Source organism: Cyprinus carpio, chromosome A21 (assembly GCF_018340385.1).
Source record: "Cyprinus carpio isolate SPL01 chromosome A21, ASM1834038v1, whole genome shotgun sequence".
NCBI classification, from domain to species: domain Eukaryota; kingdom Metazoa; phylum Chordata; class Actinopteri; order Cypriniformes; family Cyprinidae; genus Cyprinus; species Cyprinus carpio.
Window position 1 is genome coordinate 9,771,070 of NC_056592.1, and position 26,035 is coordinate 9,797,104.

At 35.4% G+C, this 26,035-nt stretch overlaps 2 protein-coding genes and 2 non-coding genes across 5 annotated transcripts; all 4 read left to right on the forward strand.

The window, feature by feature from the left end:
• Window positions 1-7,155: 7,155 nt before the first annotated feature.
• On the forward strand, window positions 7,156-10,056 carry LOC109091746 (60S ribosomal protein L17-like). Of its 2 annotated transcripts, none has more exons than XM_019105532.2 (7): window positions 7,156-7,219; window positions 7,654-7,703; window positions 7,782-7,822; window positions 8,756-8,890; window positions 9,320-9,418; window positions 9,569-9,760; window positions 9,979-10,056. In XM_019105532.2, exons 2-7 carry the CDS (start codon window positions 7,664-7,666, stop codon window positions 10,024-10,026), a joined length of 555 nt encoding a protein of 184 aa, XP_018961077.2. In that variant the 5' UTR covers window positions 7,156-7,219; window positions 7,654-7,663; the 3' UTR covers window positions 10,027-10,056. The 2 variants fall into 2 exon arrangements, with proteins under 2 accessions (XP_018961077.2, XP_042634841.1); XM_042778907.1 differs by lacking the exon at window positions 7,156-7,219 and adding an exon at window positions 7,231-7,249.
• On the forward strand, window positions 8,942-9,008 carry LOC122134816. The gene has a single exon (XR_006153112.1). It is a non-coding gene; the product is annotated as a small nucleolar RNA SNORD58 (small nucleolar RNA).
• LOC122134815 lies at window positions 9,823-9,887 on the forward strand. Its single transcript, XR_006153111.1, has one exon. It is a non-coding gene; the product is annotated as a small nucleolar RNA SNORD58 (small nucleolar RNA).
• A 1,435-nt stretch (window positions 10,057-11,491) lies between the features above and the next one.
• On the forward strand, window positions 11,492-14,812 carry LOC109091869 (homeobox protein Nkx-6.1-like). The gene is made up of 3 exons (XM_019105645.2): window positions 11,492-12,824; window positions 12,943-13,115; window positions 13,778-14,812. The coding sequence occupies exons 1-3, from the start codon at window positions 12,293-12,295 to the stop codon at window positions 14,021-14,023; spliced, it is 951 nt and encodes a 316-aa protein (XP_018961190.2). The 5' UTR covers window positions 11,492-12,292; the 3' UTR covers window positions 14,024-14,812.
• Window positions 14,813-26,035: the final 11,223 nt, after the last annotated feature.

A 26,035-nucleotide genomic window follows, 5' to 3' on the forward strand; every position in this document is an offset into this window, starting at 1 on the left:
TATGGAAAAATTAATTCTGGGCTATTTTGGTGCTTTTAGAAATTGATTTAGAACTAAATAATTAGTATAACTTCAGGTGATTAACTTCAGGTCTTAGGAAAATGTCAAATATTTAGCACCACAAGAATGTCACAAGAGCTTTAACCAAATATAAAAATAATTTGAAGTACCACAAAACCACTGACTTCATCTATAGTGGGGTCTAAATGTCTGAGACTTAGAGTTATAATAAGCTACGAGAATAATAAATTATAATTTAGGTTTTTATAAATAACAAATGACCTTTTATTTCTGGTTGTGTAGAAATTTTTGATTTAAATTTAGTTATCCTTTTATGCCATGATACTTGTTTATGCAGTTCTCAAACAAAATAAGACATCCGTCAGGAGTGTTTGGTAATCAAACGCACGATGAAGATAAAGTTCCAACAGACTTTAATAATGCACAAGGCAGAATCTACAAAGAGAACAAGTCCAACACAACTCACTGAACTCAAACTGAACAGAACTTAAATAGTAAAGATAAATGACACCTGAAGATGAAATCAAATGAATAACTATAAAAGGAGCGGCAAACAAAACAGTTCACGCTCCCTAAGGTCACAAAACGCTGGACTTTTGATAGTACCTAGGATAGCAAAGTCCACTAAAGGAGGTAGAGCTTTTTCGCATTTGGCTCCCAAACTCTGGAATAGCCTTCCTGATAATGTTCGGGGCTCAGACACACTCTCTCTGTTTAAATCTAGATTAAAAACACACCTCTTTGCCGCATTCAAATAAAATCTCATAATTTTGGACTGCAGTTATATCTGATCAAATGTGCATTATTATTCTTTAACTTGGGTTAAACTAATTAATTTTACTTGGCTGGAACAGCAGCTACGCTAATAATGTCTCTATTTGTTTCTCTGCTTTGCCACGGGATTTACATCCCGTGGTAACTAGGATTTACACAAGCTCCAGTCTGGATCCAGAACACCTGAGAAGAGATGATGCCAGCCTCTCAGAGGACCTCAGATGATGCTAACCCAGAGACAACATACAGAACTACCACATTTTGCTATAAGTTTGATTGCATAATTGCTGTTAATAGTGTTAATCGTCTGTTTGTTTACGTCTTTTTATTGATTTTTTTCGGAACATTTCTGCCATATGCACATGAACTGACAGTCACCACTGAATGACTAAGCTACTGTATAAAACTACTAAATATATGTAGAAACGTAATTTTCTGTAAAGTTGCTTTGTAATGATTTGTATCGTAAAAAGCGCATACAAAAAACTTGAATTGAATTGAAATTGAATTCATAAGGCAGTGAGCAGGTGGGATGATGGGCCACGGTGGAGATGAGGGTGCTAGGAGCCAAGGCGGAGCCACTGGGTCAAAGGGCCGAGGTGGAGTCCAGGACTCGGAGGCTGAAGGCGGAGACAGATCTTCAAGCCAATGCAGAGCTGGAGACTGGAACCCCCCGGGCAAGATAAGGCTCCAGGATGGTGCTGTCTGAGGTTGTGGGCGGGGCTTCTTTCCATTCCCTCGTACTGCACTACTACTACCTCCGGCATGTGCAGTGTTGCTGGCTCACACACCTGGTCAGACGGGCTCCGGGTTGGGAGTGGAGCTGGTGTTCTACAGACAACTGCGCTTGTGTGGTGCTATTCAGGCCAGTGTGCAGGAACGAGCAAAGGCAGTCATCCAGGAAGGTGGTCTGATGTGCGAGACCTCTAGGCAGAGCAGGTTAAGGGCAGCAAAGTGATTCATAGACAAAAACAAACAAAACACTGAAAAACGGAAAATAAAACAAGATTTAGGCACGCCTCTACTTCTTTTAGGTCAGGTCTTCTGTCATGAATTTGTTTGGCAATCCAACACACGACGGTGAAGAACCGACAGATTTTAATAATCCCAAAAAAAAAAACCAATCTAACACTACTCCACAAGAACTTAAGACCCAACACTGAACTCAAACTGAACAGAACTTAAATAGTGAAGATAATGAGACACACACACCTGAACATAATGATGAAATCAAATGAATAACACTGACAACTAAAAAGGAATGGGAAACAGTGCAAAACATGAGGGTGTGACAACATCTGGCATCATAGTGTTCATCTGAGACAGAATAATAATTATAACAACAACAACAGTTTAGTGACCTTGACACATACAGTAGTGCATAATATTTAATATTTAGCCTTTATATTGCATCACCAAAGAAATATAACGACATAAGTAGGGGCTCCATTCTAAGGAGGAGTTTTTTCCAATGGGAAAACTTTTTTGCTTTCATCCCACATAGTTTGACTGCTGTTTAATTCACCCTGCATTGCTTTGAGATCAAAGACACGGCAGTATCACAGACCACAGAGCACTTCTCTCTCCTGGGGAGATGTGAGCTTTGTGCTCCTCCTCTGAATGCTGTGGTAGTGAAGAACTGTGTGTGCCTCTTTTAGTCATGGCGCATTTGACTGAACCTCTTGAGATCGGCCCAAGACCTTGATGGAAAGCCCTTTGTGAATGTCCCCAAGCAGCTCCTGCAGTGTGATGAATGCAGGCATCTAGTTTGGTCTCTGCAGATTCTTCTCATTAAATATTTAAAACTCTAAATCCAGTTATTTGTAAAGCTTCCTGTTTCTCTTACCAAACCCCTGTGCTGATAAAACTCCAGCAGTGTTGCAGTAACTTTCAAAATTTCATGCCACATAGAAGCACTATTGCATCACTTGGACACATAATTAAAACAAAAATCACATTTTGTTTGGGAGCTTTGTTTGAATTATATTTAATCATGTTCATTGCTAGGTGTAACTGCATCTGAAGGCGTTTCCTTATTATTTGACTCCGTCCACATTTATTGATGATGCTGCAGTATCTTCCTTTTGACCATAAAAAAAAATATATATATATATTTTTTTTTTACAATGAATTATCTTGAATTTATTGTTCATTTTGTATCTTTTTCTTAATTCAGTTTGATTGAATCATATAATAATTGCTGTTAACAGGGTTCATCATCTGTTAGAGTACGTCTTTAATTGATTTTTCCGTACATTTCTGCCATATGTACATAAACTGAGTCACCACTGATAAGCTACTACTAAATATAGTAGAAAATAATTTTTTTGTAATGTTGCTTTGCAATAATTTGTATCATAAAAAGCGCTATACAAATAAACTTGAATTGAATTCTTAGTCAAAAGTCTCTTTTGTGTCTTCCACTTATTCTTGTTGAATTTAACTCTATAATTTCACCCCTCAGACTTATAAAAAAAAACACATTTTTGATGCTTTATGAAATCATATTTAAAGATATAATTAAAACGTAAATTGTGCTATTAGGTGCAGTTTATCTAAATCCATGTTTTTTGTTGTTGTTGTTGTTGTTATTGTAAATGTTTCTTGTTAGAGATACAATCATGTTTTTCCCTGATCATGTAGTATTTACGTTCTTCACAACAAAACAAATCAAAATATCCCATAAAATATCCCATAATAATATTAATATTATTATATTATTAATAATAATAGTATATTTAAAGTAAAGTGCTTATTCATGCGATTTTCAATCATTTGTCACTAAGTCTTCAGTGTCATGCTAACAGTTGTTTATGCATTTTGCAATCATAAATATATTTCTTTCTGATTAATCATAATGTTCATCCGAGACAGTTTCCCATTGTAAACTTTTTACTGATTAATAATAAACTACATTCATTCACTTTTTCAAAAACAATTTGCCATGTACAATTCCTCCATGCCATGCTTATTGTAATTATTCATAAATGTGATAATTTGGCTATTGATTTACTTCTTCATATATTTTATTTATTACATGCATCAGTCTAGTATTGTATGTAAATGGTTAACTGATTCCACAAAGGTGAAAGAGGTCACTGAAAACCATCAATAAGCAATTAAAAGCTCATTAACGGTTGACTTAAAGATGTCACTTGCAGTCTTTTGACAGGCAGTACTAAAGTGTTAATACAACATCTTCTTAGCTCTCTCTCTTTCTCACTCCTTCTAGCATTTAATCTTTCCCGTTTTATCTCCTCTCTTACTTTCAGTCGTTCCACTGGTCCTCATTTGTTCACTTGCATTACTCCCTCTCCTCAAATTCCCAGCCAACGCCCAGCTTCTGCAGTACTGCAGTCTCTCCTTTTCCAAAAGTCTCACCCCTCCTCTTGATCACTCTGTAGTTATCTGCAGTGAGGAGGAGGGAGAGAAAGAGAGATGCCGAGAGGAAGAGCACACCTCACGACTCATGCTGCTGCAACACACCCAAGGATCACAGCAACAGTCTGGCAGTTCATCACAATTCATTCTACCAACAGTCACTCAGGCTCTTAGAGTCTTGTACATTTACACAGGAATGCAATTCATAACTCACATGCTCTCTCTCTCTCTTTCTTGCATGACTGTCCTCCCTCAGGCCTTTCATTAATCAGAGCTCTCTGACCCACTGCCCTCTCACAGGAGAAACAGAAAGACCTAGGATGGGATAAAAAAATAAAAAAATACTCCCAAAAAAACTCTTGGGACATCACAACAGTTTGGCCTGATCTAATCCTTACTAACTTGCATAAAACATTAAACAAGGCTAAACTGCCCTTTGCCTCAAATAATATTTTCAATAATTCTACCCCATATGGTTCAAGAAGAATGCCTTGATTTCTTTGATTTATTGAAGCATAAAGTTACATAAAACTTTAAACGAGGCTGAATTGCATCTTGATGCAAATTATTTATATGATATAATTTATTTATATAATGTCAAAAGATATAATCTTTATATAACTGATATATCATTTTGTTATATTATATGACAAAACATTTACATTTTTTACATATAGAACCAATTATTTTAGTATCAGTCATACACTATTACAGTATTTGTTCATGATATGAATTTAAAAAAAAAAAGCTTTTTAGATTTTGTTTGGTTTTAGTAATTTTACTAATTTTAATTTTAATAATTAAACAACGTTTTTTTGTATATTACATAGATAATAGTTTTAGTGAACAAAAAAACAGCACTCATCCAAATATGTGAATGTTCTGGAAATAAGAGGAAATATTTCAATGTATAGTAACCAAATCCTGCTTGGCGATTGCACTTAAATTGTCAAACTCAGTAGGACACATTTAAATCCCTTTATTTTTTGATTTTACTGACTTCATTTACTTTTCACACATAGTAGTTTTGACAAGTGGCCTACAAGTTCTAGAAAACACCATATTATCAGTCCAACCTGGGATGCACTGAACTGGTGAGTAACTAAGGACCTCTTTCAGACTGGGCCTAAATTCAATCACCAAAATAAAGAGCCTTCAGTGGAATGGAAAATCGCTCAAGATATTTCTAGAGATGTGATTAGAATAGATTGTGCAATTCTTAGAAACTCCTACCTGACAAAGACAACTGTATTAGATTAAAGGTTATAGATTATATGAGGTTTCCTACAGGAGCATTCAGAAAAATGCTTGAACAAGTAGGACAAGGAACCATGAGGATATGACCGAGCAGAAACTAATGCAGTGTCAACAACATTCAATAAACGTCCAATAAGCAAAATACTATATTTATAGTAGAAAAATAAGATATTTGATGAGCTCAGTATGTGAAAGGCTTTATAACAGAGGTCTACAGGTTTAATGGATCAATATATTGTTGAACAAGCCCATGCAAGGCTAACAAATCTGCTGTAATGTAATGCTGGGTACACGTCGACCATTCGCAGTTGTTCTCAAGGGGCGTCGTAATTTAACCTGCATGTGGGCTTCAGCAGATTTCCGAGCAGGACACAAGAGAATCGGTTCGGTACAGCGGATTGGGAGGCTCAAAACACTCTGGATACATTAGCTCTGTGCAGGTAAGAGTCAGCAAAAACAGAAGCATCTTAATGGGAACGACATGAAATTCTAAAGCGTGTGCCAGTGACAGACAGTTCACATCCACCGTCTCTCACTCCAAGAGCAAAAGCACTGCATTAAGGAGAAACAAAGGAAGCAAAGACGAAAATGTCTGGCTGATGCAGCAGCAGTATTCATCTCAGCAGCTTTTTACACACAAAAGGAAATGATTCCTCTTGACAGGAAATGTGGTTGCAATATTGAGTTTTTGACTCTGGCTGCAAGTCTCATAAAGTGTTTTGTGCCAAATGAATGCTTTGACTGATGCCATGGGTTTACTGCTGCATAGTCTCATTTTCCAAATTATTACTTATGACAACAGGCAATTTCATCATGATACAAATGACAATTGTGTCTCTTAACACATTTCTGTCCTTATTTGTCACAGACAGCAGCTGTAAACTTACATGTAACTCACTTATAATGATTTTATTTCTCATAATGGATTCCTGATTATATTTATTATTAATACAATAAATGTTAACGATGATGCTCCAATTATATGCTCTTAATTAGATTAAAAATATGCACTAGATTAATTAGATGCACCAAAATGTTAATTACTGACGTTATGTTTCTTTAAAATGGTCATTGTTTTATTTGTATAATAAGAACGAAATCCAAATTTGGAGAATTAGATAATTTCATTCGAAATAAAGTCAAGTGTCATGTTTAAGCCTGTTCACTGACACGCGGAGAAGAAAGTTTAATAACAGACCATTCAGCTTCCACTATTCGTATTTTTGTCCTGTGCTGCCCTCTAGCGGTGAAAGCATTATTATTAAATTCCTAATATGAGAAAATATTTTTTATCGTTAATTAAATAATAATTCTTTTTTATTATATCTTAAAATAACCCCTATACTTTTATGTCATATTTTACTGTTCTTCAATAAATAGTTTTATAGACAATTTATACATATTTTGTAATTATACAGGGCTAAACCATAATATTATAAATATGCGTAAAATATTAATAATAATTAGATATATGTATTATTTATTTAAATCATTTTTAATATGATTTTTGAAACTATTTTATCATACATTATATTTGTATTATTTGAAGTGACGTTATTCTAATTTATTTAGTTTAGTTTAGTTAGTTTAATATTATTTTTATTATATTTATTTATTCCACGCAATCTTCTCACTTGCCTGCAATTACTGATCCCTGATCCACTGGGCGGCGCTACTAATTTATCAAAGCGCACGTTTCTACAGATGACGTTCCACGAAGAAGCAAGAACGGATTTGATCTCCCAGAATGCCTTTCACTTCCTCTTCCCTTCTGCGGCCTGAGAACGTAAGTGCCCACAAGCATCCCATTGCAACGATGTGTGAAATAATCCCTTTTATATCACCATCATCACAAGTTTTTATGTCGAAATAACACATCGACATATTTACTTAGATTATGTTTAACGTTTTCAGAGAATATGACTCGTCGTTTAAGCGAAATTTCTAATGTTATTCGACGGTCGCCCGCTCTCAGGATTTCAATAGGGACCAGATGAATGTTGCATGTGCGAGTTTACCAATGAAAAACTGAATTAAAGACATGAGATATAAATTGTAGCCAGACGTGTCAGTGTCTATGTATTGTCATGCGGCGGCCGTGATATTTATGCTAATGTCAGAATGTTTTATTTTTGTTCTCAACAGTTGTTTTGTTTGAGTTTCATGTATTCTAACGCTACGCCTGTTCTAACCATCTGGTGTCATTCATTCTCACTGTAGATCTCTGAAAATGGTCCGCTACTCACTCGACCCAGAGAACCCGACTAAATGTGAGTTGGCAGCTATGTTTTTAACCATACGTCTGCTCGGTATTGAACCTGTGTAGTAATTGTTTTTGTGTTCTACAGCATGCAAGTCGAGGGGCTCCAACCTTCGCGTGCACTTCAAGGTAAGATTGAACCCGCTCATGCTATAGTCTAGAGCAGGGATGTCCAGTCCTGCTCCTGGAGGGCCACTGATCCGCAGAGTTTACCTGAGAACTTAAACACACCTGACCCAGCTAATCAAGGTCGTCTCACCAGGTGTATTAGAAACTTTCAGCCAGGTGTGTTTAACTGGGGTCAGAGCTAATCTCTGCAGGACAGGGCCCTCCAGAACCGAGTTTGGACACCCCTGGTCTAAAGGCTTGTCAAGATGCTGACATTTACTGAATTCATTTTCTTCATAGAAATGTAAAAATTCCCACTTGTGATTCATGATCAAACTAACTAATTCTGAGATTAATCAATTTAGAAGCTTTGTTTTGGAGGAAAAAAAAAAGTTATATTTTGGGTTTTGAGGGAATTATGCACCAAAAACTATTAGTTTCCAGACATTTGTTTAAATGTATGCAATAAGTACATAAATCGATCTATATTATTTGCAAGTGTTGTATTGAGGTTGACTTGATTTGCGTCCTTTGCAGTGCTTTATAATAGTGCAGATTCAGTGATCACATGATGCTGTTTGTTGTTAAACTCCAATAGTTTAATTATGGAAGTGTAATTCTTCACTGGGAATTAAATATAATTTTTTTTGCAATCACACACTTATGGTTTGTCGTCATTTAACCTCAGAACTCATGGAGTGAATGAATGAGGTTTTTATTTAATGGTACTCACCTTCTGCACTCTATATCTGGATAGAATTACTTATAGGATAAGCAGATGTTGCAAATGTGCATTGTGGCAGCAATAATAACCAACTTACTTAACCAGGTCACCTTTTAAGTATTTGTGAAAAGGATATAGTATTTTGAGTAGCCACATTTCTAGTTTGTGAAGTGTTGGAGGCTGGTTTACTTTGTAATCTGTTAAGTGTTGTCTTAATGTTTGGTCCTCAGAACACCCGTGAGACCGCCCAGGCCATCAAAGGCATGCACATCCGCAAGGCTAACAAGTACCTGAAGGATGTGATGGTTAAGCACCAGTGTGTGCCCTTCCGTCGTTACAACGGTGGTGTTGGCCGTTGTGCTCAGGTGGGCTTTTGTCCTGTTTTAAAGCTGCCTTTTAAAACCGTTCTGTCAATGTTGCTGTGATGACCATCTTAGGACACCTTTGGAATTCACCATGAAAACACCTCTTAGTCTGAGCAACATGTACTCTATTGTTCAAAAGTTTGGGTTTGGTTAAATTCATGCTCACCAAGCTGCAGTTATTTGATCAAAAATACAGTAAAACGACAATATTGTGAAATTATTAGTTAAAAGATTTGCTCAAACATTTTCAATTTAGAACAATTTTTAGTTTAGAGTCTTTATTGTCTCTATTGATCATTTTAATACATTCTTGTTGAAAAGTATTAATTTCTTAACTTACTGACCCTAAACTTTAGAACGATAGTGTAGCTCAATGTGTTACTCAAATTAAGATAGCTTAAGCTTACTTGTGATGTTTTTCATTTTTAGGCCAAACAGCATGACTGGACTCAGGGACGCTGGCCTAAGAAAAGTGCTGAGTTCCTGCTCCACATGCTGAAGAACGCAGAAAGCAATGCTGAGCTCAAGGTAAGACTGTATAAGCCATTACACTATGAATAAATATCTGTTAGACTTAGACAGCATTATTGCCTCAGTGTATGATTTAAAACTAGCTTGCATGAATGCAGCTTTCACTACCGTACAGGCTTTATTTCATCCCACATTGTAATCTTGTAGGGTTTGGATGTGGACTCTCTGGTGATTGAGCACATCCAGGTGAACAAGGCTCCAAAGATGCGCAGGCGTACTTACCGTGCACACGGACGCATCAACCCCTACATGAGCTCCCCATGCCACATCGAAATGATCCTCACTGAGAAGGAGCAGATCGTTCCCAAACCAGAGGAAGAGGTTTCTCAGAAGAAAAAGGTATGAACATTAATGTTCTTCTGAAGTAAAAAAAAAAAAAAAATGACAAACTGTAGACTTGGCTGTAGTGATGACAATCTTAGGACACCTTTGGATTAATGATGAAAAGAATTGTTTTCTGAGCAGCCGTTGTGCATTAAATGCATGGAGGACTTGATATCTTAGTAGCTGCTGTTGGTGAGTGCTCATTAACCAAACATTTTTTTTTGTCTTCACAGGTTTCTCAGAAGAAACTGAAGAAGCAGAAACTTATGGCTCGGGAGTAAATGTAAATAAAGTCCAACATTCGTACTACAGAATGACTCTGCTCCTTTTTTTTTCAATTTATTTATTGACTTGGGTATATTATCTTAAAGATGACAAGTAAGCTTGTGCTTAAAAAAACAGTCATTTAAAAGAGAATTTGGTAGAACAGAAATGTCAGAAAATAGAAATCTATTTACTAATGGGTCTAATAAGCAGTACAAAAGTGGTTGCTTTATTTGCTTTAAAAAACAGACTCTTTACAGTCTGTGATGCTATCATTGAGAACTTTTTGAGTGCTCTGACAGAAAGATGTCTCATGGTGTTTGGCTTGGTGGTTAAAGATCAGAGTTTGTGATGACCTAGAGTCTAGGTAGTTACTAAAGGGAGTCTAATTTATGATCTTCATTCTTTTCCAATTAAATATGTTGACAAACTATGCAAACAGCAAAGTCAACCAGAGAATACATAAGGTATATTGATGGTAATACATATTATATAAAATAAAAATTCACTCTGTATGTGTGTAGAAAATATAATGCATACACAATTTTTAGGAGGCTGGGTAAAATTAGAATTTGGCCATTATAAACTGATTTGGTGTTTAAGGTTTGCCCCTCCAAGCATTTTATTTCCAGAGTATTCAGTGTTAGATTCACCAGTAGAGGGCAATGTAGCACTGCGAATCTGCTCCTCGTCTTACAGGTTCTTGGTGCATGTTTTTGCCGTTTCTGGGGTTATTTATACTACTCAAGGAATTTGGTAGTATCATTTCTAATATTAATAGTATAAATTTTGTAAAATGTGTGATTGTGAATGCATTATGTATACATTAAATATGTGCTCATATATATATATATATATATATATATATATATATATTATATATATATATATATGCTATATGTGTGTGTCTAAGACAAGAACGGGTATTGTTTTGGTTTTAGGACAACTTTGATGAACGGTTTTGATCCACTTCAAATGTTGACTACTGTATATATGCGTGTGTGTGTATGTATGTATATATTGCATTTATTTTTATTTATTTCTAATGCAACAAGGACCTTAGTTGCACAAATTATGATATTTCACTTTCTGACCACCAGGTGCTGCATCACTTTGCGTAAGGCCGGTTTTTTTATACACTAACACAAAAATAGTTTACATTCTATAAAAAAGGATACACTAACACAAAAATAGTTTACATTTTATTGTCTTGCATAACTTTTTTGTATATATAATATTCTGTAACTTCAAATCATCAACTTACTAAACTGACTAAACAACTTATTCAATTTAAATTAGGTAAACCAAATATCCCAAACACACTCAAAAAACTGCATTATACTGCCATAAATAGGCAGAACACAGAACCTTTAAGAATGCAGAGTTTCTAATATTTCATATTTATTCAATTGGCATTTAGTTTATTCAGACGAAACCAAACAATACAAAAACCAATACATTTGAGAAAAGTGGCAGAAAGGGTTTTGATGAGGAGGTAGAAAACATATTCACCTTAGATCTCGAAGTTGAAGTAAAATTTAGGGTTTATTCAAGCTCCATCATTCTGTGATTGTATTGTGATTCATCTGTGGAGTGTTTAAACCCTGTCCACAGAGACTTTTAAGCTCATAAGATATCCGACTGCCTCACATGACCGGCACGCATGCAGATGTCCCTTTATTTAAGAAATGGATCTCAAATTGACTAGATTGATTTTGTCCCCTTTTTGTATTTAATAGCGGGTCGGATGGCAGCTCTTTTAATGTGCAAATGAGAACCAATGAGGACAGACTCCTAAATTCAGTTCAGACACTCAGCTGACAAGGGCCACGTCACTGCCGGCTTTAGCCAATCACATCCCACCGAGCCCCTCCACTTTCCCAGGCACGCTCTCAAAGTTTTGACTTTTTGCAGCAAAAGACAGCAGGTTGATGAAAATGTTTTATTATCTTCCAGATCTTCATGTGAACTACCCAGAAAGTCTCTCTTTTTATATATAGATTTCAAAAACATTCTCATTGAAAGGACTCCGCTCTGTTGTATAATGCCATACTTGCAAGAACTGAAAGAAGGGAATGGATTTTGCCAGAGGAGATGGGTATGAAGCTTCGGTATACCTGACTGGGATTTTTTTTAGAGAAAAGATTGTTTTTCTCAAGGCTTGAGTATTTTCCCCCCTTTCTCTCCGTCATTCACTCTTCTACATTTGTTTTTACGTTTTGCTCGGGTCTCCACCGTCTTGCTTCTTGCGCAATATTTAATTAAAGTTTTAGATTCTTGGTAATGTTAGCGGTGGGGCAAATGGACGGGTCTCGCCAGAGCGCTTTTCTACTCAATACCCCACCTTTGGCTGCTCTACACAGTATGACCGAAATGAAGACTCCACTTTACCCAGCCTACCCGTTATCTTCCACTGGACCAGCATCCTCCACTTCACCGACAGCTACCTCTCCGAATCCAGGTGGTATCCCGGTCTCGTCCCCGGGGATCAAAACATCCACTGCACTTTCGACTCTCGGTGCTCAGTACTCAATCGCCACACCTCACGGAATAAACGACATCCTCAGTCGACCCTCGGTGGTCACCGGAGCGGCGGCGGCATCTTCTCCCGCTGGAATCTTGTCTGGACTGCCCCGTTTCAGCAGCCTGAGTCCTCCGCCGCCTCCAGGGCTGTATTTCAGCCCCAGTGCCGCGGCCGTGGCGGTGGCTCGCTATCCGAAACCTCTGACAGACCTTCCAGGCAGAACCCCGATATTCTGGCCTGGAGTTATGCAAAGCCCACACTGGAGAGACGCCAGATTCGCATGTTCGCCACGTAAGTGCACGATTAACTTTCTTGAAGGCTGTTAGCGATCCAAAATATTAGGATAAGCACACACATAAATAGGATGTAATAATAAAATTAGCTGAATTTTCAATCTTGCCCCTCATAGATCAAAACTCAGTGCTCCTGGACAAAGATGGGAAAAGGAAACACACGCGACCAACGTTTTCTGGGCAGCAAATATTTGCCCTGGAAAAAACATTTGAGCAAACGAAATATTTAGCTGGACCTGAGAGAGCGCGGTTGGCCTACTCTTTAGGAATGACAGAGAGCCAAGTCAAGGTAAGACAGTCCTAATAGTTTGTGTATGAAGAGGAACAATCTTGACTGACTCGATTCTTCATTATCATTAATAAATGGAATGTAGCCTATAAAGAGAATAAGGTGTGCGATGTGTTTAGCCTATTCAAACCTTCCAATATATCTCTTTAATTTGCAGCTTTTATATAGCCTACAATTTATTTCTCTACATCAGGTTATTCAAATTTAACGCAACGACCAAATGCGATTTAATGTAGGCTAAGTCTATTGTTTTCATCCATTTCAAAGTTATTAACGCATAACATTAATTTAAAGTTATTAGATTTTGTTTGAAAAATTGCAACACCACTGTAATTGTTTATTGCAATTATTGCAATAAAATATTTGAATTGCATAGGCTACAGAAACCTGTTCGATTTTTATTTCTGTTAAAATAGACTGCAGGTTAGCCTACAGATATTTAACTCTTAAACTCTTCAATAAATAACTCAAGTTATTTATTTAGCTATTTATTAGCTTTTTCAAGTTAGGCATGAAAAATCGGTTTCATTTGTTTGACATTGTTAAATGTTTCTGGGCGAAATTTGTATTAATTCCCATTTGTTATGCCGACTTTTTGATGGAGATAACCCCTTATTTCTGTATGGATTAAAATACGTTTTTATCTCATTTTCATTGTAAAGGTGTGGTTTCAAAACCGAAGAACAAAATGGAGAAAACGGCACGCGGCTGAAATGGCCTCGGCGAAGAAAAAACAAGATTCAGAGACCGAAAGGCTGAAAGGGGCTTCGGAAAATGAAGAGGACGACGACGACTACAACAAACCTTTAGATCCAAACTCGGACGATGAAAAAATAACGCAGTTACTGAAAAAACACAAACCAAATTCAGCTCTTATCATTCACACGTCGGAAAACGAGAGCTCGTAAAATGGAAACGGAAAATGGGTTGTCAAAGCCTTCAAGAAATGTCAAAAAATAATGTAGGCTACTGTTTTTTCACCAAGTTTGGGCTCTGGTTTGAGAGGAAGGATGCAAATCAGAGGAATATGCACTATTGGTGGAGCTGAAGGTGCATCTGTGTCTGCAATAGACACGTTTCAACATATAGACAACGGTACTTTTTTTGTAAATTAACGGCGTGAGTTGTATCGCATAGGAATTATATTACTGTGAATATTTATGTGTAAAATATTTTGAATAGTAAACATGCCAGAATTCGTTCATTTCGCTTCAGTTTAATTTTTGGTTTAGGCTTTGTGATTTGCATTTTCATATCATTAATTTGTATAGGGCTAGGTGCTGATCACCCTGAGTTATTTTTATTTTTTTTTCTATGGGTGTAAGTGGCCTCAGCTCATTGATTCTTAAAAATAATCACCAATGGAGAATAATTTTCAGAATTTACCACTAAAGGTAAAATACATCTGAGCGACAGCCTAAATTGAGGCTCAGTCAAGAGATTGGTCTGGCCATAACACGTGTAAATAAACAAACACCTAACCATATATTTGTAATATAATGCATAGTGTTCGTTTCCCAATGTTAGGATGTTTCTTTTATTTTTTTTCATGATTAATTTATAATATTTTAAGTTTGTAATAGTGTTTGAATCCTGCAAAATGTGCCTTGCAGGTTCGTGTGTATTGCACTTTTATTTAATAAAATGTTAAGCATATGGGATATTTTTCTTTTTGTTATTATTAAATCGAATATAAATATATTGTGTATAAATTAGCCTAGGTACAGCAACGTTTTCAAGCGTTAATAAATAGGCTTGCTGATGGTTGATCAGTTAGTTTTGAAAGTGTCTTTCGCTTCGGTTAGAAGCTGTCTCACGTTTTAAGAGTTATCAACATGGCAACGCTTATTCAAAGACATTTTAATATTTTGTATTCTTCTTCTTCTTATTATTATTAGCCAATTATTCGCTTTTAACAGCCCAATTCAGTATATGAATAATCATGTTCTCCCTTATTGCTCTGTGAGAGCACATATTTTTTTTTTATTATAAAGACGCCATTACTCTGCACACTCACATTTAAATTTGCTAAATTTTCGCAAAAATTTCGATCACTGAGAAATGTCAATGAAAAAGGGAGGCGGGATAGTGAAGGTAGAAAGCGTTTTTTGGCGGTCTTCAGCTGATCGCGTCACAGTTTCAATATATGTCAGCTGATTCGCGCTATTTGATCATATTTTTTGGAAATTGGAAATCACTCAAACGATTTGTTCTCAACAAACCAGCAGAGAAATGTAATTCATGAGGTGAGATGATGTAGGCTATCACGCACAATTGTACTATCAGAAAATATTTTGAGCGGGTATTTTTGAAGAACAACAGGTCCAGTGCTTCTCCACAGGTTACTCAACCCAAATGAGTCACTTTTTGGAAGCAGCATTGTCTACATTTATCATTGCAGAGTCAGACAGACCTCCAGTTAACCTAAAATATTTATTCATTTCGAAACATTCTAAATTTCATTTGCACGCATTTAATATTTTTACACATTTATTTATTTAGATTTTGATGAACTTAGATGATAACATTAAGGGTCCATAGTTGCCAAATAAACGATATGATTTTAAACTGTTATTAATCTTAAAAAAAAAAAAATATTAAATATTATTATATACCACATGAGGTATAAATCCACATCATTTAACACGTTATCTAATCAATTTACAAAAAACCAAATAAAGCACGACAAACTTATTCTGCCTCATGCACTTGGATGTGTGGCTCGGTGCAAATCGTGTTTGTAATGCAATATTTTAGAATAAATTAATAACTGGAAAATTAATGTTGTACTAATCAAAGAAAATATATTTAATTTAAAGCATCTCAAGAAGCAGAATGCCTGATGATTAAGTGCATCACAGAATTAAAATTGTCACGGTTCTGTGATATAATGCCATTTTAAAATTTTTCGAATTAGATTTCTTTGCACAAATTAAACCGTAAAAGAAAATGATCATTTCCATTCCCTTAATAATTTTGTAATTTATACCCGTAGCGTGTAAATTAGGACACCTGAGAACAAACTTGTTTCAGCTATTATCTTCAAGCCAGTTTAGACAAAAACATTTAAGCGTGCCAGCGTTTGACCAATTCACAACTATTGAACGTTTGATTGGCCGTATTAATAAAATAAAACATGACAGTCTTTCTGAGCACATGCTCAAGTTTAACCTCCCCCTACCCCCAATTGTGCAATGATTTTTTTTTTTCATTTCAGTATTTTTTTTACAATGAGTCCTTTTTCAGTTTACAACCATTTTTTCTTTTATTCTTTGATGGCGTCTATCAAATGGCTTTAATAAACAGAAATTTGAGAACTTTTTCAATATGAAGACTTCACTAGCATATATAGGCTTATATATATATAGCCTATATATATATATATATATATATATATATATATATATATATATATATATATATATATATATATATATATATATATATTCTAATATGTTTTTTTTTTTTTTATTTTTTCTTGTTTTCTATATCCGTTCAACAGTGCCTTTTACAAAACCATCAGTATTGCTTTCATTGCATTACATATTATTATCTTAGGCTTAAGCACTGACGATTTCAGCATGTCAAACTTTAATGAATCTATCTTTATTTGGCTACATGTGTAGGCCAATGACCTGATGTCAATAAGGTATCAAATTACTGTTGAGTGAGAGCTTAATGAACTCGCATCTGCAATAATTAATCTCTGATTGCTTCAAATTAAAATACATTCATGAATATGCTCATTAACTCTCTTACTGTACAAAGCTATTTCAAAGAGGACATCATGAAATAAGCTAATACAAAAGAACTAAGAATGCTGAATGGCGACTGAAAATTAGGGAAAGCAAATGATTTTAAACACACCAATATGTATTTACAACACTAAATGGAAAATAATAAATCAAATAATAAAGGTTTTGCAATATTGATTAAGTATAAGAAAGGCTAAACTGACAAACTGAGCTAAACAAATTCCTTGCCTTTGAAGCGAAGACTAATTAAACAATAACATTTCATTTTAACATCATTGTAGATTTTATAGACAAATTTTAAACTCTTGCAGACACTTGCATATAATGTTCTTAAATTATTTACAGTGCATTTGAGCAAGATAAGAAGGCAGAGCAGGTGGACCAGTCATAGGCAGGAAAGATCTGGTTTTGCTGGCTTGCTCGTTCTCCTGATCTGGGTAGAATTATGATCCATCAGTGTGGTCCAGGTGTGGTGAACATGGCATGTGTTCCTCAGGGGAGATATCTTAGCATCTGCTGAGTGCCTGCTGATGTAGTGCTGGGGCTGCAGCTGGCCACATGATCCCGGGTCACTGCTGCCCTCCCATCAGACACTTGTTGGAAGTGAGGTTAATTAGTTGAGAAATAGCAGTTGCTTTCCACAGCCTTTACCTGAGAGACATGCATCTCTGGATTAGGCAGTTTATTACCTTTTTTTAGTGCACAAATCAGAAATGCCCTTTAAATTCCTGAATTTGAATGAAGCTGGAAACAGGATGCAGAATTTTTATTTGAATGTAAGGAGGTAGAATTAAAATTCATTGAAATTTAAAGAAATTTGTAGAACTGCACATTTTATTGTGCTGCAAACAGGATGCTGAATTGTAATTTGAATGTAAGGACATAACGTTTTAAAAAAGAATTTAAATGTAAATAAATTCACAGACCTGCAAATTTTATTGAGAGTCAAACAAGAAGCAGAATTGTAATTTGAATGTAAGGATATCAAATTAAAATAAACTGCAATTCAAAATAATTAATGTAACTGCAAATTGTATTTAGCTGCAAACAAGATGCAGAACTGTAGTTTGAATTTGAATGCAAGTAGAATTAAAATGAACTGAAATTCAAAGAAATTAATATAACTACAAATTTTATATTTTAACTGATATTTTAACTAATATTGCCTTGCTTGAAAGTTCTGAAATGCAAACAAACAAATTAAACTTAAAAACGTAACAAAAAAGAGATCGATAGAATTTGACCTAGAAATTTGTGTTCAGTTTAAATCATATGTAACAGACAAACTTTTTTGGACCAGGGTGGAACTTCATTTTCTAGAATGGATTACATGTGCAGAATTTCTTTAAACTGCAATGTCAATTCCTCCTCCTGTTTTTGCAGTTCACCTTCCTGTGGAGGAAGGTTTTAATTAAAAAATTTACATTTTAAATTAAATTAAAATTAAAATCCTGGCTCATTAATTGAAAAGAAGTCAGTTTATATTTTTCAGTTATGAATGTTGCACAACTCAGTTTTTTTTATTTTTCTTTTACTCCTGCAAACATCTCTGGCTACATTGGATCTCAGCTGTACTGCAGTTCCCATGCATTTTTCTCTGCATGTCTTCATCTGTGACATTTGGTAAGATGTGTTTTGACATTTAGTGATGTGACTAATTTTGCTGATAACTGTGTGTTTTGGATAAAGAACCCCATTGATGTGCTCTCAGTTAAACATGTACTACAAGAGATTACATACAAGACTGTCACAAGAGGCTGCAGGCGTAGAGAATGAACGCTGGCTTACATGCGCCTCAGGCCTTATCTATTTCCCAACCATTTGGAGAGTCCTGATAAAGAGCACCTTGGGATCCCCTATTATGAATACCCCGGGTGCTTGTCACAGAGCAATGAGCTTCCTGCGATATTTTCAATGCATGAAAGATTTTCTCTTATTTTGCCATTTAATTCTCCCCTTATGATTACGTTGTGTCTATAATAATACATGTTAATCTTCTCTCATGTTACATTAAAGTTGTATTTATACATTATCTGTTTCAAATAAGCAAATTAACTGTTTGGTTAATCATTGCTCATGTACTCGTAGAGGTGCAGGTGCTTGGTTTGGGTTTGAGGTTGATGTTTGGTCTCTTGAGTATATTTGTATTGTTAACCAGGAGCTGAGGTTTTCGGAGGGCATCATGGGTGGTATGAACACACTCTAGTGTTTATAATATCCTGTAATCTTGTCTAATGATGTTCTCATAATCTGTCAAAGCCCCTAGTTGCAGTGGCTTACAAGCAAATCTCGATTCACAATCAGATGGTGGTAAACAACCTAAGATAAGCACATTTAAACTAATCTGATGGAAAGACTCAAACAATGTGGAAAAGGGGCAGGTTTTGTTTCATGCAGTAAATAGTGAAACTTATTTGATATGTACATTATTCTACGTCTCATATAAAATATCACTCATAAGTTTGTGGTTAGTAAGATTTTTAATGCTTTTGAGTCTCCTATCACACACCAACCAAGTCTTTATTTGATTTAAAAAAAAAAACTGTCTAAATAGTAATGTTGTGAAATTTTATCACATTTTCTATTTTAATGTATTTTAACCTGAACTTCATTCTTCAGGGTCACATTTGATGCTCAAGTAACAGTTTTTTATTATTATCACAGTTTAAACAGTTGCTCTGGTCAACATTTTTGTGGAAACTGTGATATACATAATCTTATTCAAAAACCATAAAGCAAGCTGTTGGCATTTTGTTTGATGTTTATAGTGGTGGGGGTCTAGGGGGAATAATGGCAAAATGAGCACCTTTAATAGACGGCTCAGGCCATGAATAAACTGCCCTCATCGGCCAAGTCCTGAATCCTGCATTTTATTAGCACTAGCCATGCTAAAATAACCTGCTAACACGTAGCATAGTGCAGCAATAATAACCCTCCTCAATCATATTTTAAAAGTCACGTCAAGCCAGGCCTGTATAATTCATCTCTATGCAAATACATCAATGTCAGCCCATTAGTGTATTGCTAAAGAGGTTATTTTTATTAAAATGCATTCTTGCCTTGTCCTTTTTTCTTTTTTTTTGTCTTCTTTTTTTTTCTATCTCACTCCCAATAAAACATGAGCCCTATTGGCCAAGAATTATAGCAACTATTAGAGTAACATATGGACAGCATGCACTCTGAAAATAAAAACCAACAGATAAAGTAGCAGGGTCATAGTAGGGTACAAACACTTAGGAAAATGGCAGCGGAGTAATAGATTTCTCCCTGGCTGGCTGAGGAGACCCAGCATGCCACTGAAATCAAAGCCTTATTATACATGCATTTAGGGCTGTATTGTGTGGCAAGATGTGTAGCCTTCGCTTGCAGGGAGAAAAGTTATGGCCGACACAAAGAGGACCAGTGCGATGAATTAAAAAGACAATAAAAAGGTGATAAAGTGCACCCCGAATGTATTATATCTTTTAATGAAATTAAAGTTGTGTAGAAGCTCTGTCACGTCTTGTATCATTCAGCAATAGTGACACTGAGCGAGAGAGAGAGAGAGCGAGAGAGAGAGCGAGAGAGATGGGATTATGGGTAGAGCAGGAATCAGCTGATAGTGTACTTCCTGTTATTGGAGGAGAGATGAAGCCAAACAAGTGTTGTTCAGCTCCAAACATATATATATGTGTATATATATATATATATATATATATAGAGAGAGAGAGAGAGAGAGAGAGAGAGAGAGAGAGAGAGAGAGAGATATATAGAGAGATTATTATATATATGATTATATATATATTATATATATATATATATATATATATATATATATATATATATATATATACTTGTTTAACATAAAATTGTTAAAAACTAGTAAAATTATTTATTTTTAAATGGATTCCTTTTTTAAGTAATTTATATTATTATATATGAATTTGTAATATACTAGTAATATATATATATGTGTGTGTGTATATAGAATTTGATTATATGACATATATAGTCATATTACATATTTTATATAAAATTATTAATAATAATAATAATAAAAATACTTTTTTAAAAATGGATTTCTCCAATCTATCAATTATATTGTACGTGTATAAAGTATGAATGAAAAAAGAAATGTTTTTTTCTCATACGCCTCCGAGGAAACCTGTACAAAACGCGAGGAGGTTAGCGGCTAGAAAAATGTTTTTTTGAACCGCACACAGTATAGTGAGTACGGTACATTCCCTCGCCGTTTGCCGTGTTGTGTTTGGCTGGATGTTGTGTTTTCAGGGCCTGATTACCCCCTTATAAGTTTAATGCTTTAGCAGGGCCAGTGGATCCTGTCATGCCTGCGTGAACAGTGGATTTTTCTCCTTTATGGTGCCATTAATTTAACGCGGATCATTAGCTCTCATACAAACCCCATGTTTTGACAAATGTAAGCAGTGAATTATGTACATAATGTACCGTGCCCGTCCGTGAATGAATCACATGATAAACAGGAACTGCCCTGGCATATTACCCAAATGTGTTTCAGGGGGTGTCTCTCGCCAGACTCGTCACTCCATTACAGAGACAGCTCACTCAATAGCGGCTGTTTGTCTGACACATGCGGCCATTGACAAGCTTTTCATTGTGACCGCCGGTGCGTTCTGGCTAACAGCATTAAATATTGGGTCTGATGAAAAATGATGAAAAAGTGAACATGGAAATTATATTATCCCGCAGCTCTGGGGTGGTATTCTTCTGTCCCACGTGCTCGGTTTTTGAAATATGGAATTTTAAACTAACTCGCAGCGTGAATTTCATTGATGAGCTCGGGCGTATCTTTCTATCATTTGTCTCAAGATGCCTTTCATATTTTTTAGCTAGTGGTTCAAAATTATATGTACTAGATTAGGTAATGATGCTGCGATGTGTTATCATTGCAGAAACACTGATGAGGGCAACTTAAACATATGCTAGTGGTCGACACTAAATATTTGAGACAATAATGTTAATATCATTTTTTTTTAAAACAGATGGTATATTAAAATATTACGCATTTAAAGTTAATAATGCAAACAAAAATATCAGAAACAATTTAATTATGAAGGACGGACCAATTTACAATTTAACGCTATTTAAAATGATATTAAAGACAACATCTGTAAACTTCCATAAACCAAACGAATAACAACTTTAAGTGCCCAGAAAAGCGCTATATAAATGTAAGGAATTATTATCATTTATTATTAACTATAACAACAAACAAATCAATAAACATAAAAAAAAAAAAAAAAAAAAAAAAAAAAATCAAATCCAAGCACAAAGCAAAAATACAAAAAACATCAACAAAGCAAATGGGAAAAACTAAAAAATGTAAATAGTTTAACTCAAAAACTCAATCAAAAAACATCAACAAAGCAAAGCAAAGAAAAAAAGCTAAGCCCAAAAAACAAAAACCAAAACAACAAATGAAAATATTTTAACTCAAAAACTGAGTTGTTAAACTGTCTATCATCTGTCGGAGAAGACTATTATCCAGCCTTTTTCTTTCTCCTTCTGCCTATTGAATTTAGATGATTCATGTATATGTTTCTCAGTTTTATTGCTAGGGTGAGAGCTTAAGTGAGAGACCAGAGCATGAACTCTGCCCAGCCTCTTGCTGACCGGCGCTAATATCTAAAATGCTTCTTATGACCTACTTATGAAGTCAGTCTTTGAGAATCTATTGATCTGAATGCCAGATCTGAGGCTGTAGCCTCATGCAAACGGATGGAGAACCATGGGCAGAGAAAAACTTAAGTGCATTGCTCTGACCCCTTCCCTCTGATTCACCACATGACCAGAGCCCCAGACGATCCTCTCTGTCAAAAGTCGGAGGTCAAATGTTCCACATAAGGTCATTCGCCATCAGTTTGGCCCGAGCTTAATTTAATATTTGGACAATGGAGTAAATGCATAAAAGAATGAAATGCTTTTAAAGAGAAAGAATTTAAGACGGGGGAGAGGGGTGGGCACTAATTGAATGGACTGATGATTTTACTGCCAAAGATGTTTTGGTGTGTATTTAATCAATGTTTAAGGCTCATAAAATCCCTGGGTCATAGTCAGGCATATTTCCATAATCAATAATGACGGGACCTCAAGTTCAGCAGGCTATGATCCTATTTGTGCCTCTTTATTTTTCATAGATACATTTGTCACTATTGCTGTCACTGAATATTGGAAGCAGTATATAAATGCTGTTCTTGAAAACTAAAAATTTGAGTTTTGTGCACTTAAATCCTGTTCAGATTAGTGCGATCAATAACCTTTTGAGAGAAATGCTTATCCACAGGCTCCCCAGCTAACAGGAAACATGACTTGTGGCTAACATTCTGGCTAGGTTTTAAACAAACGTTTTTTCAGTAACGTTAATAGAACGTTCGTTCAATCTTTTATAATGTTCTCAAAATGTTAACTCAAAAACTTTATTTACACATCATTCATGGGACTTTTTTTTTCTCTTTAACATAGTTAAAATAGTGGCAACTTTAAAAAAAATAATTATGTGACCTCTTGTTTCAAAATGTAAAAAAAAAAAAAATATTCAAGAGTAACGTTCCTATAATGTTTGCAAAATTATAAAGTTGAGTCTTTTCTTTACGTAACCAATAAATGAAGCTTTAAAACATTAAAAAAAACTGGATGTTTTGAATGTTAAGTGAACATTCAGAAATAACTTTTACATAATGGTAACATAAAAATCATTCTTCAAAATTAATTTTATTAGCTGGGTCTATTTAAAAGGACCAAGACAGAAAATATTGAAACAGCCTGTAAACCAGTGAGATTTAAAATAAAAAGACAAACATTCTTGCATTCTGGTAGGCCATTGCTACAATTTAATCACTGGAGGTTAATGGTTCTAATTTTTTAACTTCCCATTAAGTTTGAGGTGTTTCTCCTCTCATTTTTATTTTACTTCATTTTGTTTGATTTTATAGGTGTCTCTTTAGCACACATTGATGCCCCAAGCTGTTAAACTCTAAAGAGCTTCAATAAAACACCTCTGTCAGTGGCCTGCCAATAAAAAATGAAAACCCATTTAACTCTAAGGAGGTACAACTCTGGTCTGTGGCCAGTCAATAAAACAAACACAAACCATGGGTTCTTGCTAAATAGACATTGCTGGTTTGCAATGGATATTGCAAGGTCAAACAGACAATTCTAACAAGGCCAAAAGAAAGACATTTCAGGGAAAACCATTGTTTATATAGAATAAATACATTCATTCTTGCTTTTTGCCACACACAAAAAAAAAAAAAAATATATATATATATATAAAGCTACATGGTTTTTGTCTTATATAGGAAACATACTAAGAAATTATACATGCTTTTTGAAAGTGCAAATCACAAGTCTTTAGATATTTATCATCTTGACAATTAGTTATCTAATGCACCAATGTCAAAATATTGACTGGATGACTTCTATATTAAAGACAATAGTAAGAAGTTCTCTTCGTGGAAGAGGGCAAAATATCAAGTCCCTCTGGCTCTGGACATGATCGTCACACTGGCTGCAGTAATGAGGCCAGGATCTCCTTCCTCTAAGTGTGTGAGGAGAATCTGGATGAGGCATCAGAATCATTGTTTACACTTGGAATGATTCCATCTGAAATGAGCCCTATTACGTTCTCCTCAAACACCATCAGCTATACCACAGCAGCCAGGCGTCAAAAGTTTAGATTCGAAAGGCTGTGTCAAGCTTCTGAGCCAAAAAAAGCCATAGATTATTTATGAAAAATCACTTCCCTGTAACAACTAGTACAATTTTATTCAGACATTTTTGTATAATTTGCTTATTGATGTTTCGGTTTGGGGTGGTTAAAATTTTTTTAAAATACTATATCAGTCTTTCTAATTCAAAATTTAATGTTTAATGTAATGTGTTACTTGACATATTGTTGTAATTGTGAAATTTACTAGTAATTTCTGAGTGAAATTTGTTTCTATGCCAATTTTTATTTTTCAGTATAGTACTGTATAGCGCTCTCTCTTATTTCATATAAACACCACTGCCATCATCTTGCACCTCAGTTATCGTTTGTCCTGAAAATGACTTCAGAGGTCTTAAGTAGTATTAAAGGGATACCCAAAAATTACAATTTTCTCCTCATTTACTTACCCTCATGTTGTTGCAAATCTGTATGAATTTCTCTCTTCGGTTGGACACAAACACAAACCCCCATTGACTTCCAAAGTATTTTTTTTCCCCATATATAGAAGTCAGTGGCTATTTGGTTACCAACATTCTTTAAAATACCTTCTTTTGTGTTCAACAGAAGAAAGAAACTCCCACAGGTTTGGAACAACTTTATTTTTCTTTAGTGTAACCTACAGGTAAAATTATAAAAGAATTTAACTCAAAACAATACTTCATGTCCACATGTTTAATTATTCAATGTGTAGCCATGTAATATTTACAGGGATGATGTACAGTCAGTCTGTCATTATTGCAAAAGTGATAATAATATAGGCCAAGCATCCTGATGTGCCGACCACTTACAAGGCATAGAGAGCAGCTGCCACACGGGATATGTCAGATTCTTCCCTGTCATGGTGTAAAGAGCATTAGATTCCTGGACTGTCACTTTCTGACCTCACTGAAACAGTCCAGGATTGAGAGAGGAAATGCAGAGGCGCCTCTCCTGCTCCTCAACAGACAGGGGTGACATAACTAAAGAGGCATTAACACCCAGTTGTGACATTGCTAAACAAATGACAGGGCCTTGGCAAGCATGGGAAAATAGCATTATAGCCCCGGAGCAAATTGACAAGGAGAAAAAAAGAACAATTTGAGCCTTGTTTTGCTCACCCTATCTGATGGAACTGACAACTTTCTATCATGTATACCAACTTTCCCAGGCAGGATTAGGTACATAAAAGACCATTTTCTGGGGAGCACAGCCATAAATCAAGCTCTCATGGGTCTTGCCTCTCTCTCACCTCTCACTTGTAGACAACATAAGTTGTGTCTGTTCTCAAGCAAGGTCAGGTCTTGAAGGCCTGTGGGACAACTGTGAGAGTAAATATTAACCTTCTCTGGACCAAAGCACAAACAAATTTGAAAAATCAGCCTGGAGCTGGTTCATAAATCAGGATTTTGTTGAGTGGTAAGTTAATAGTTTATTTACTGTTTTATATCTGGACCTTAGCC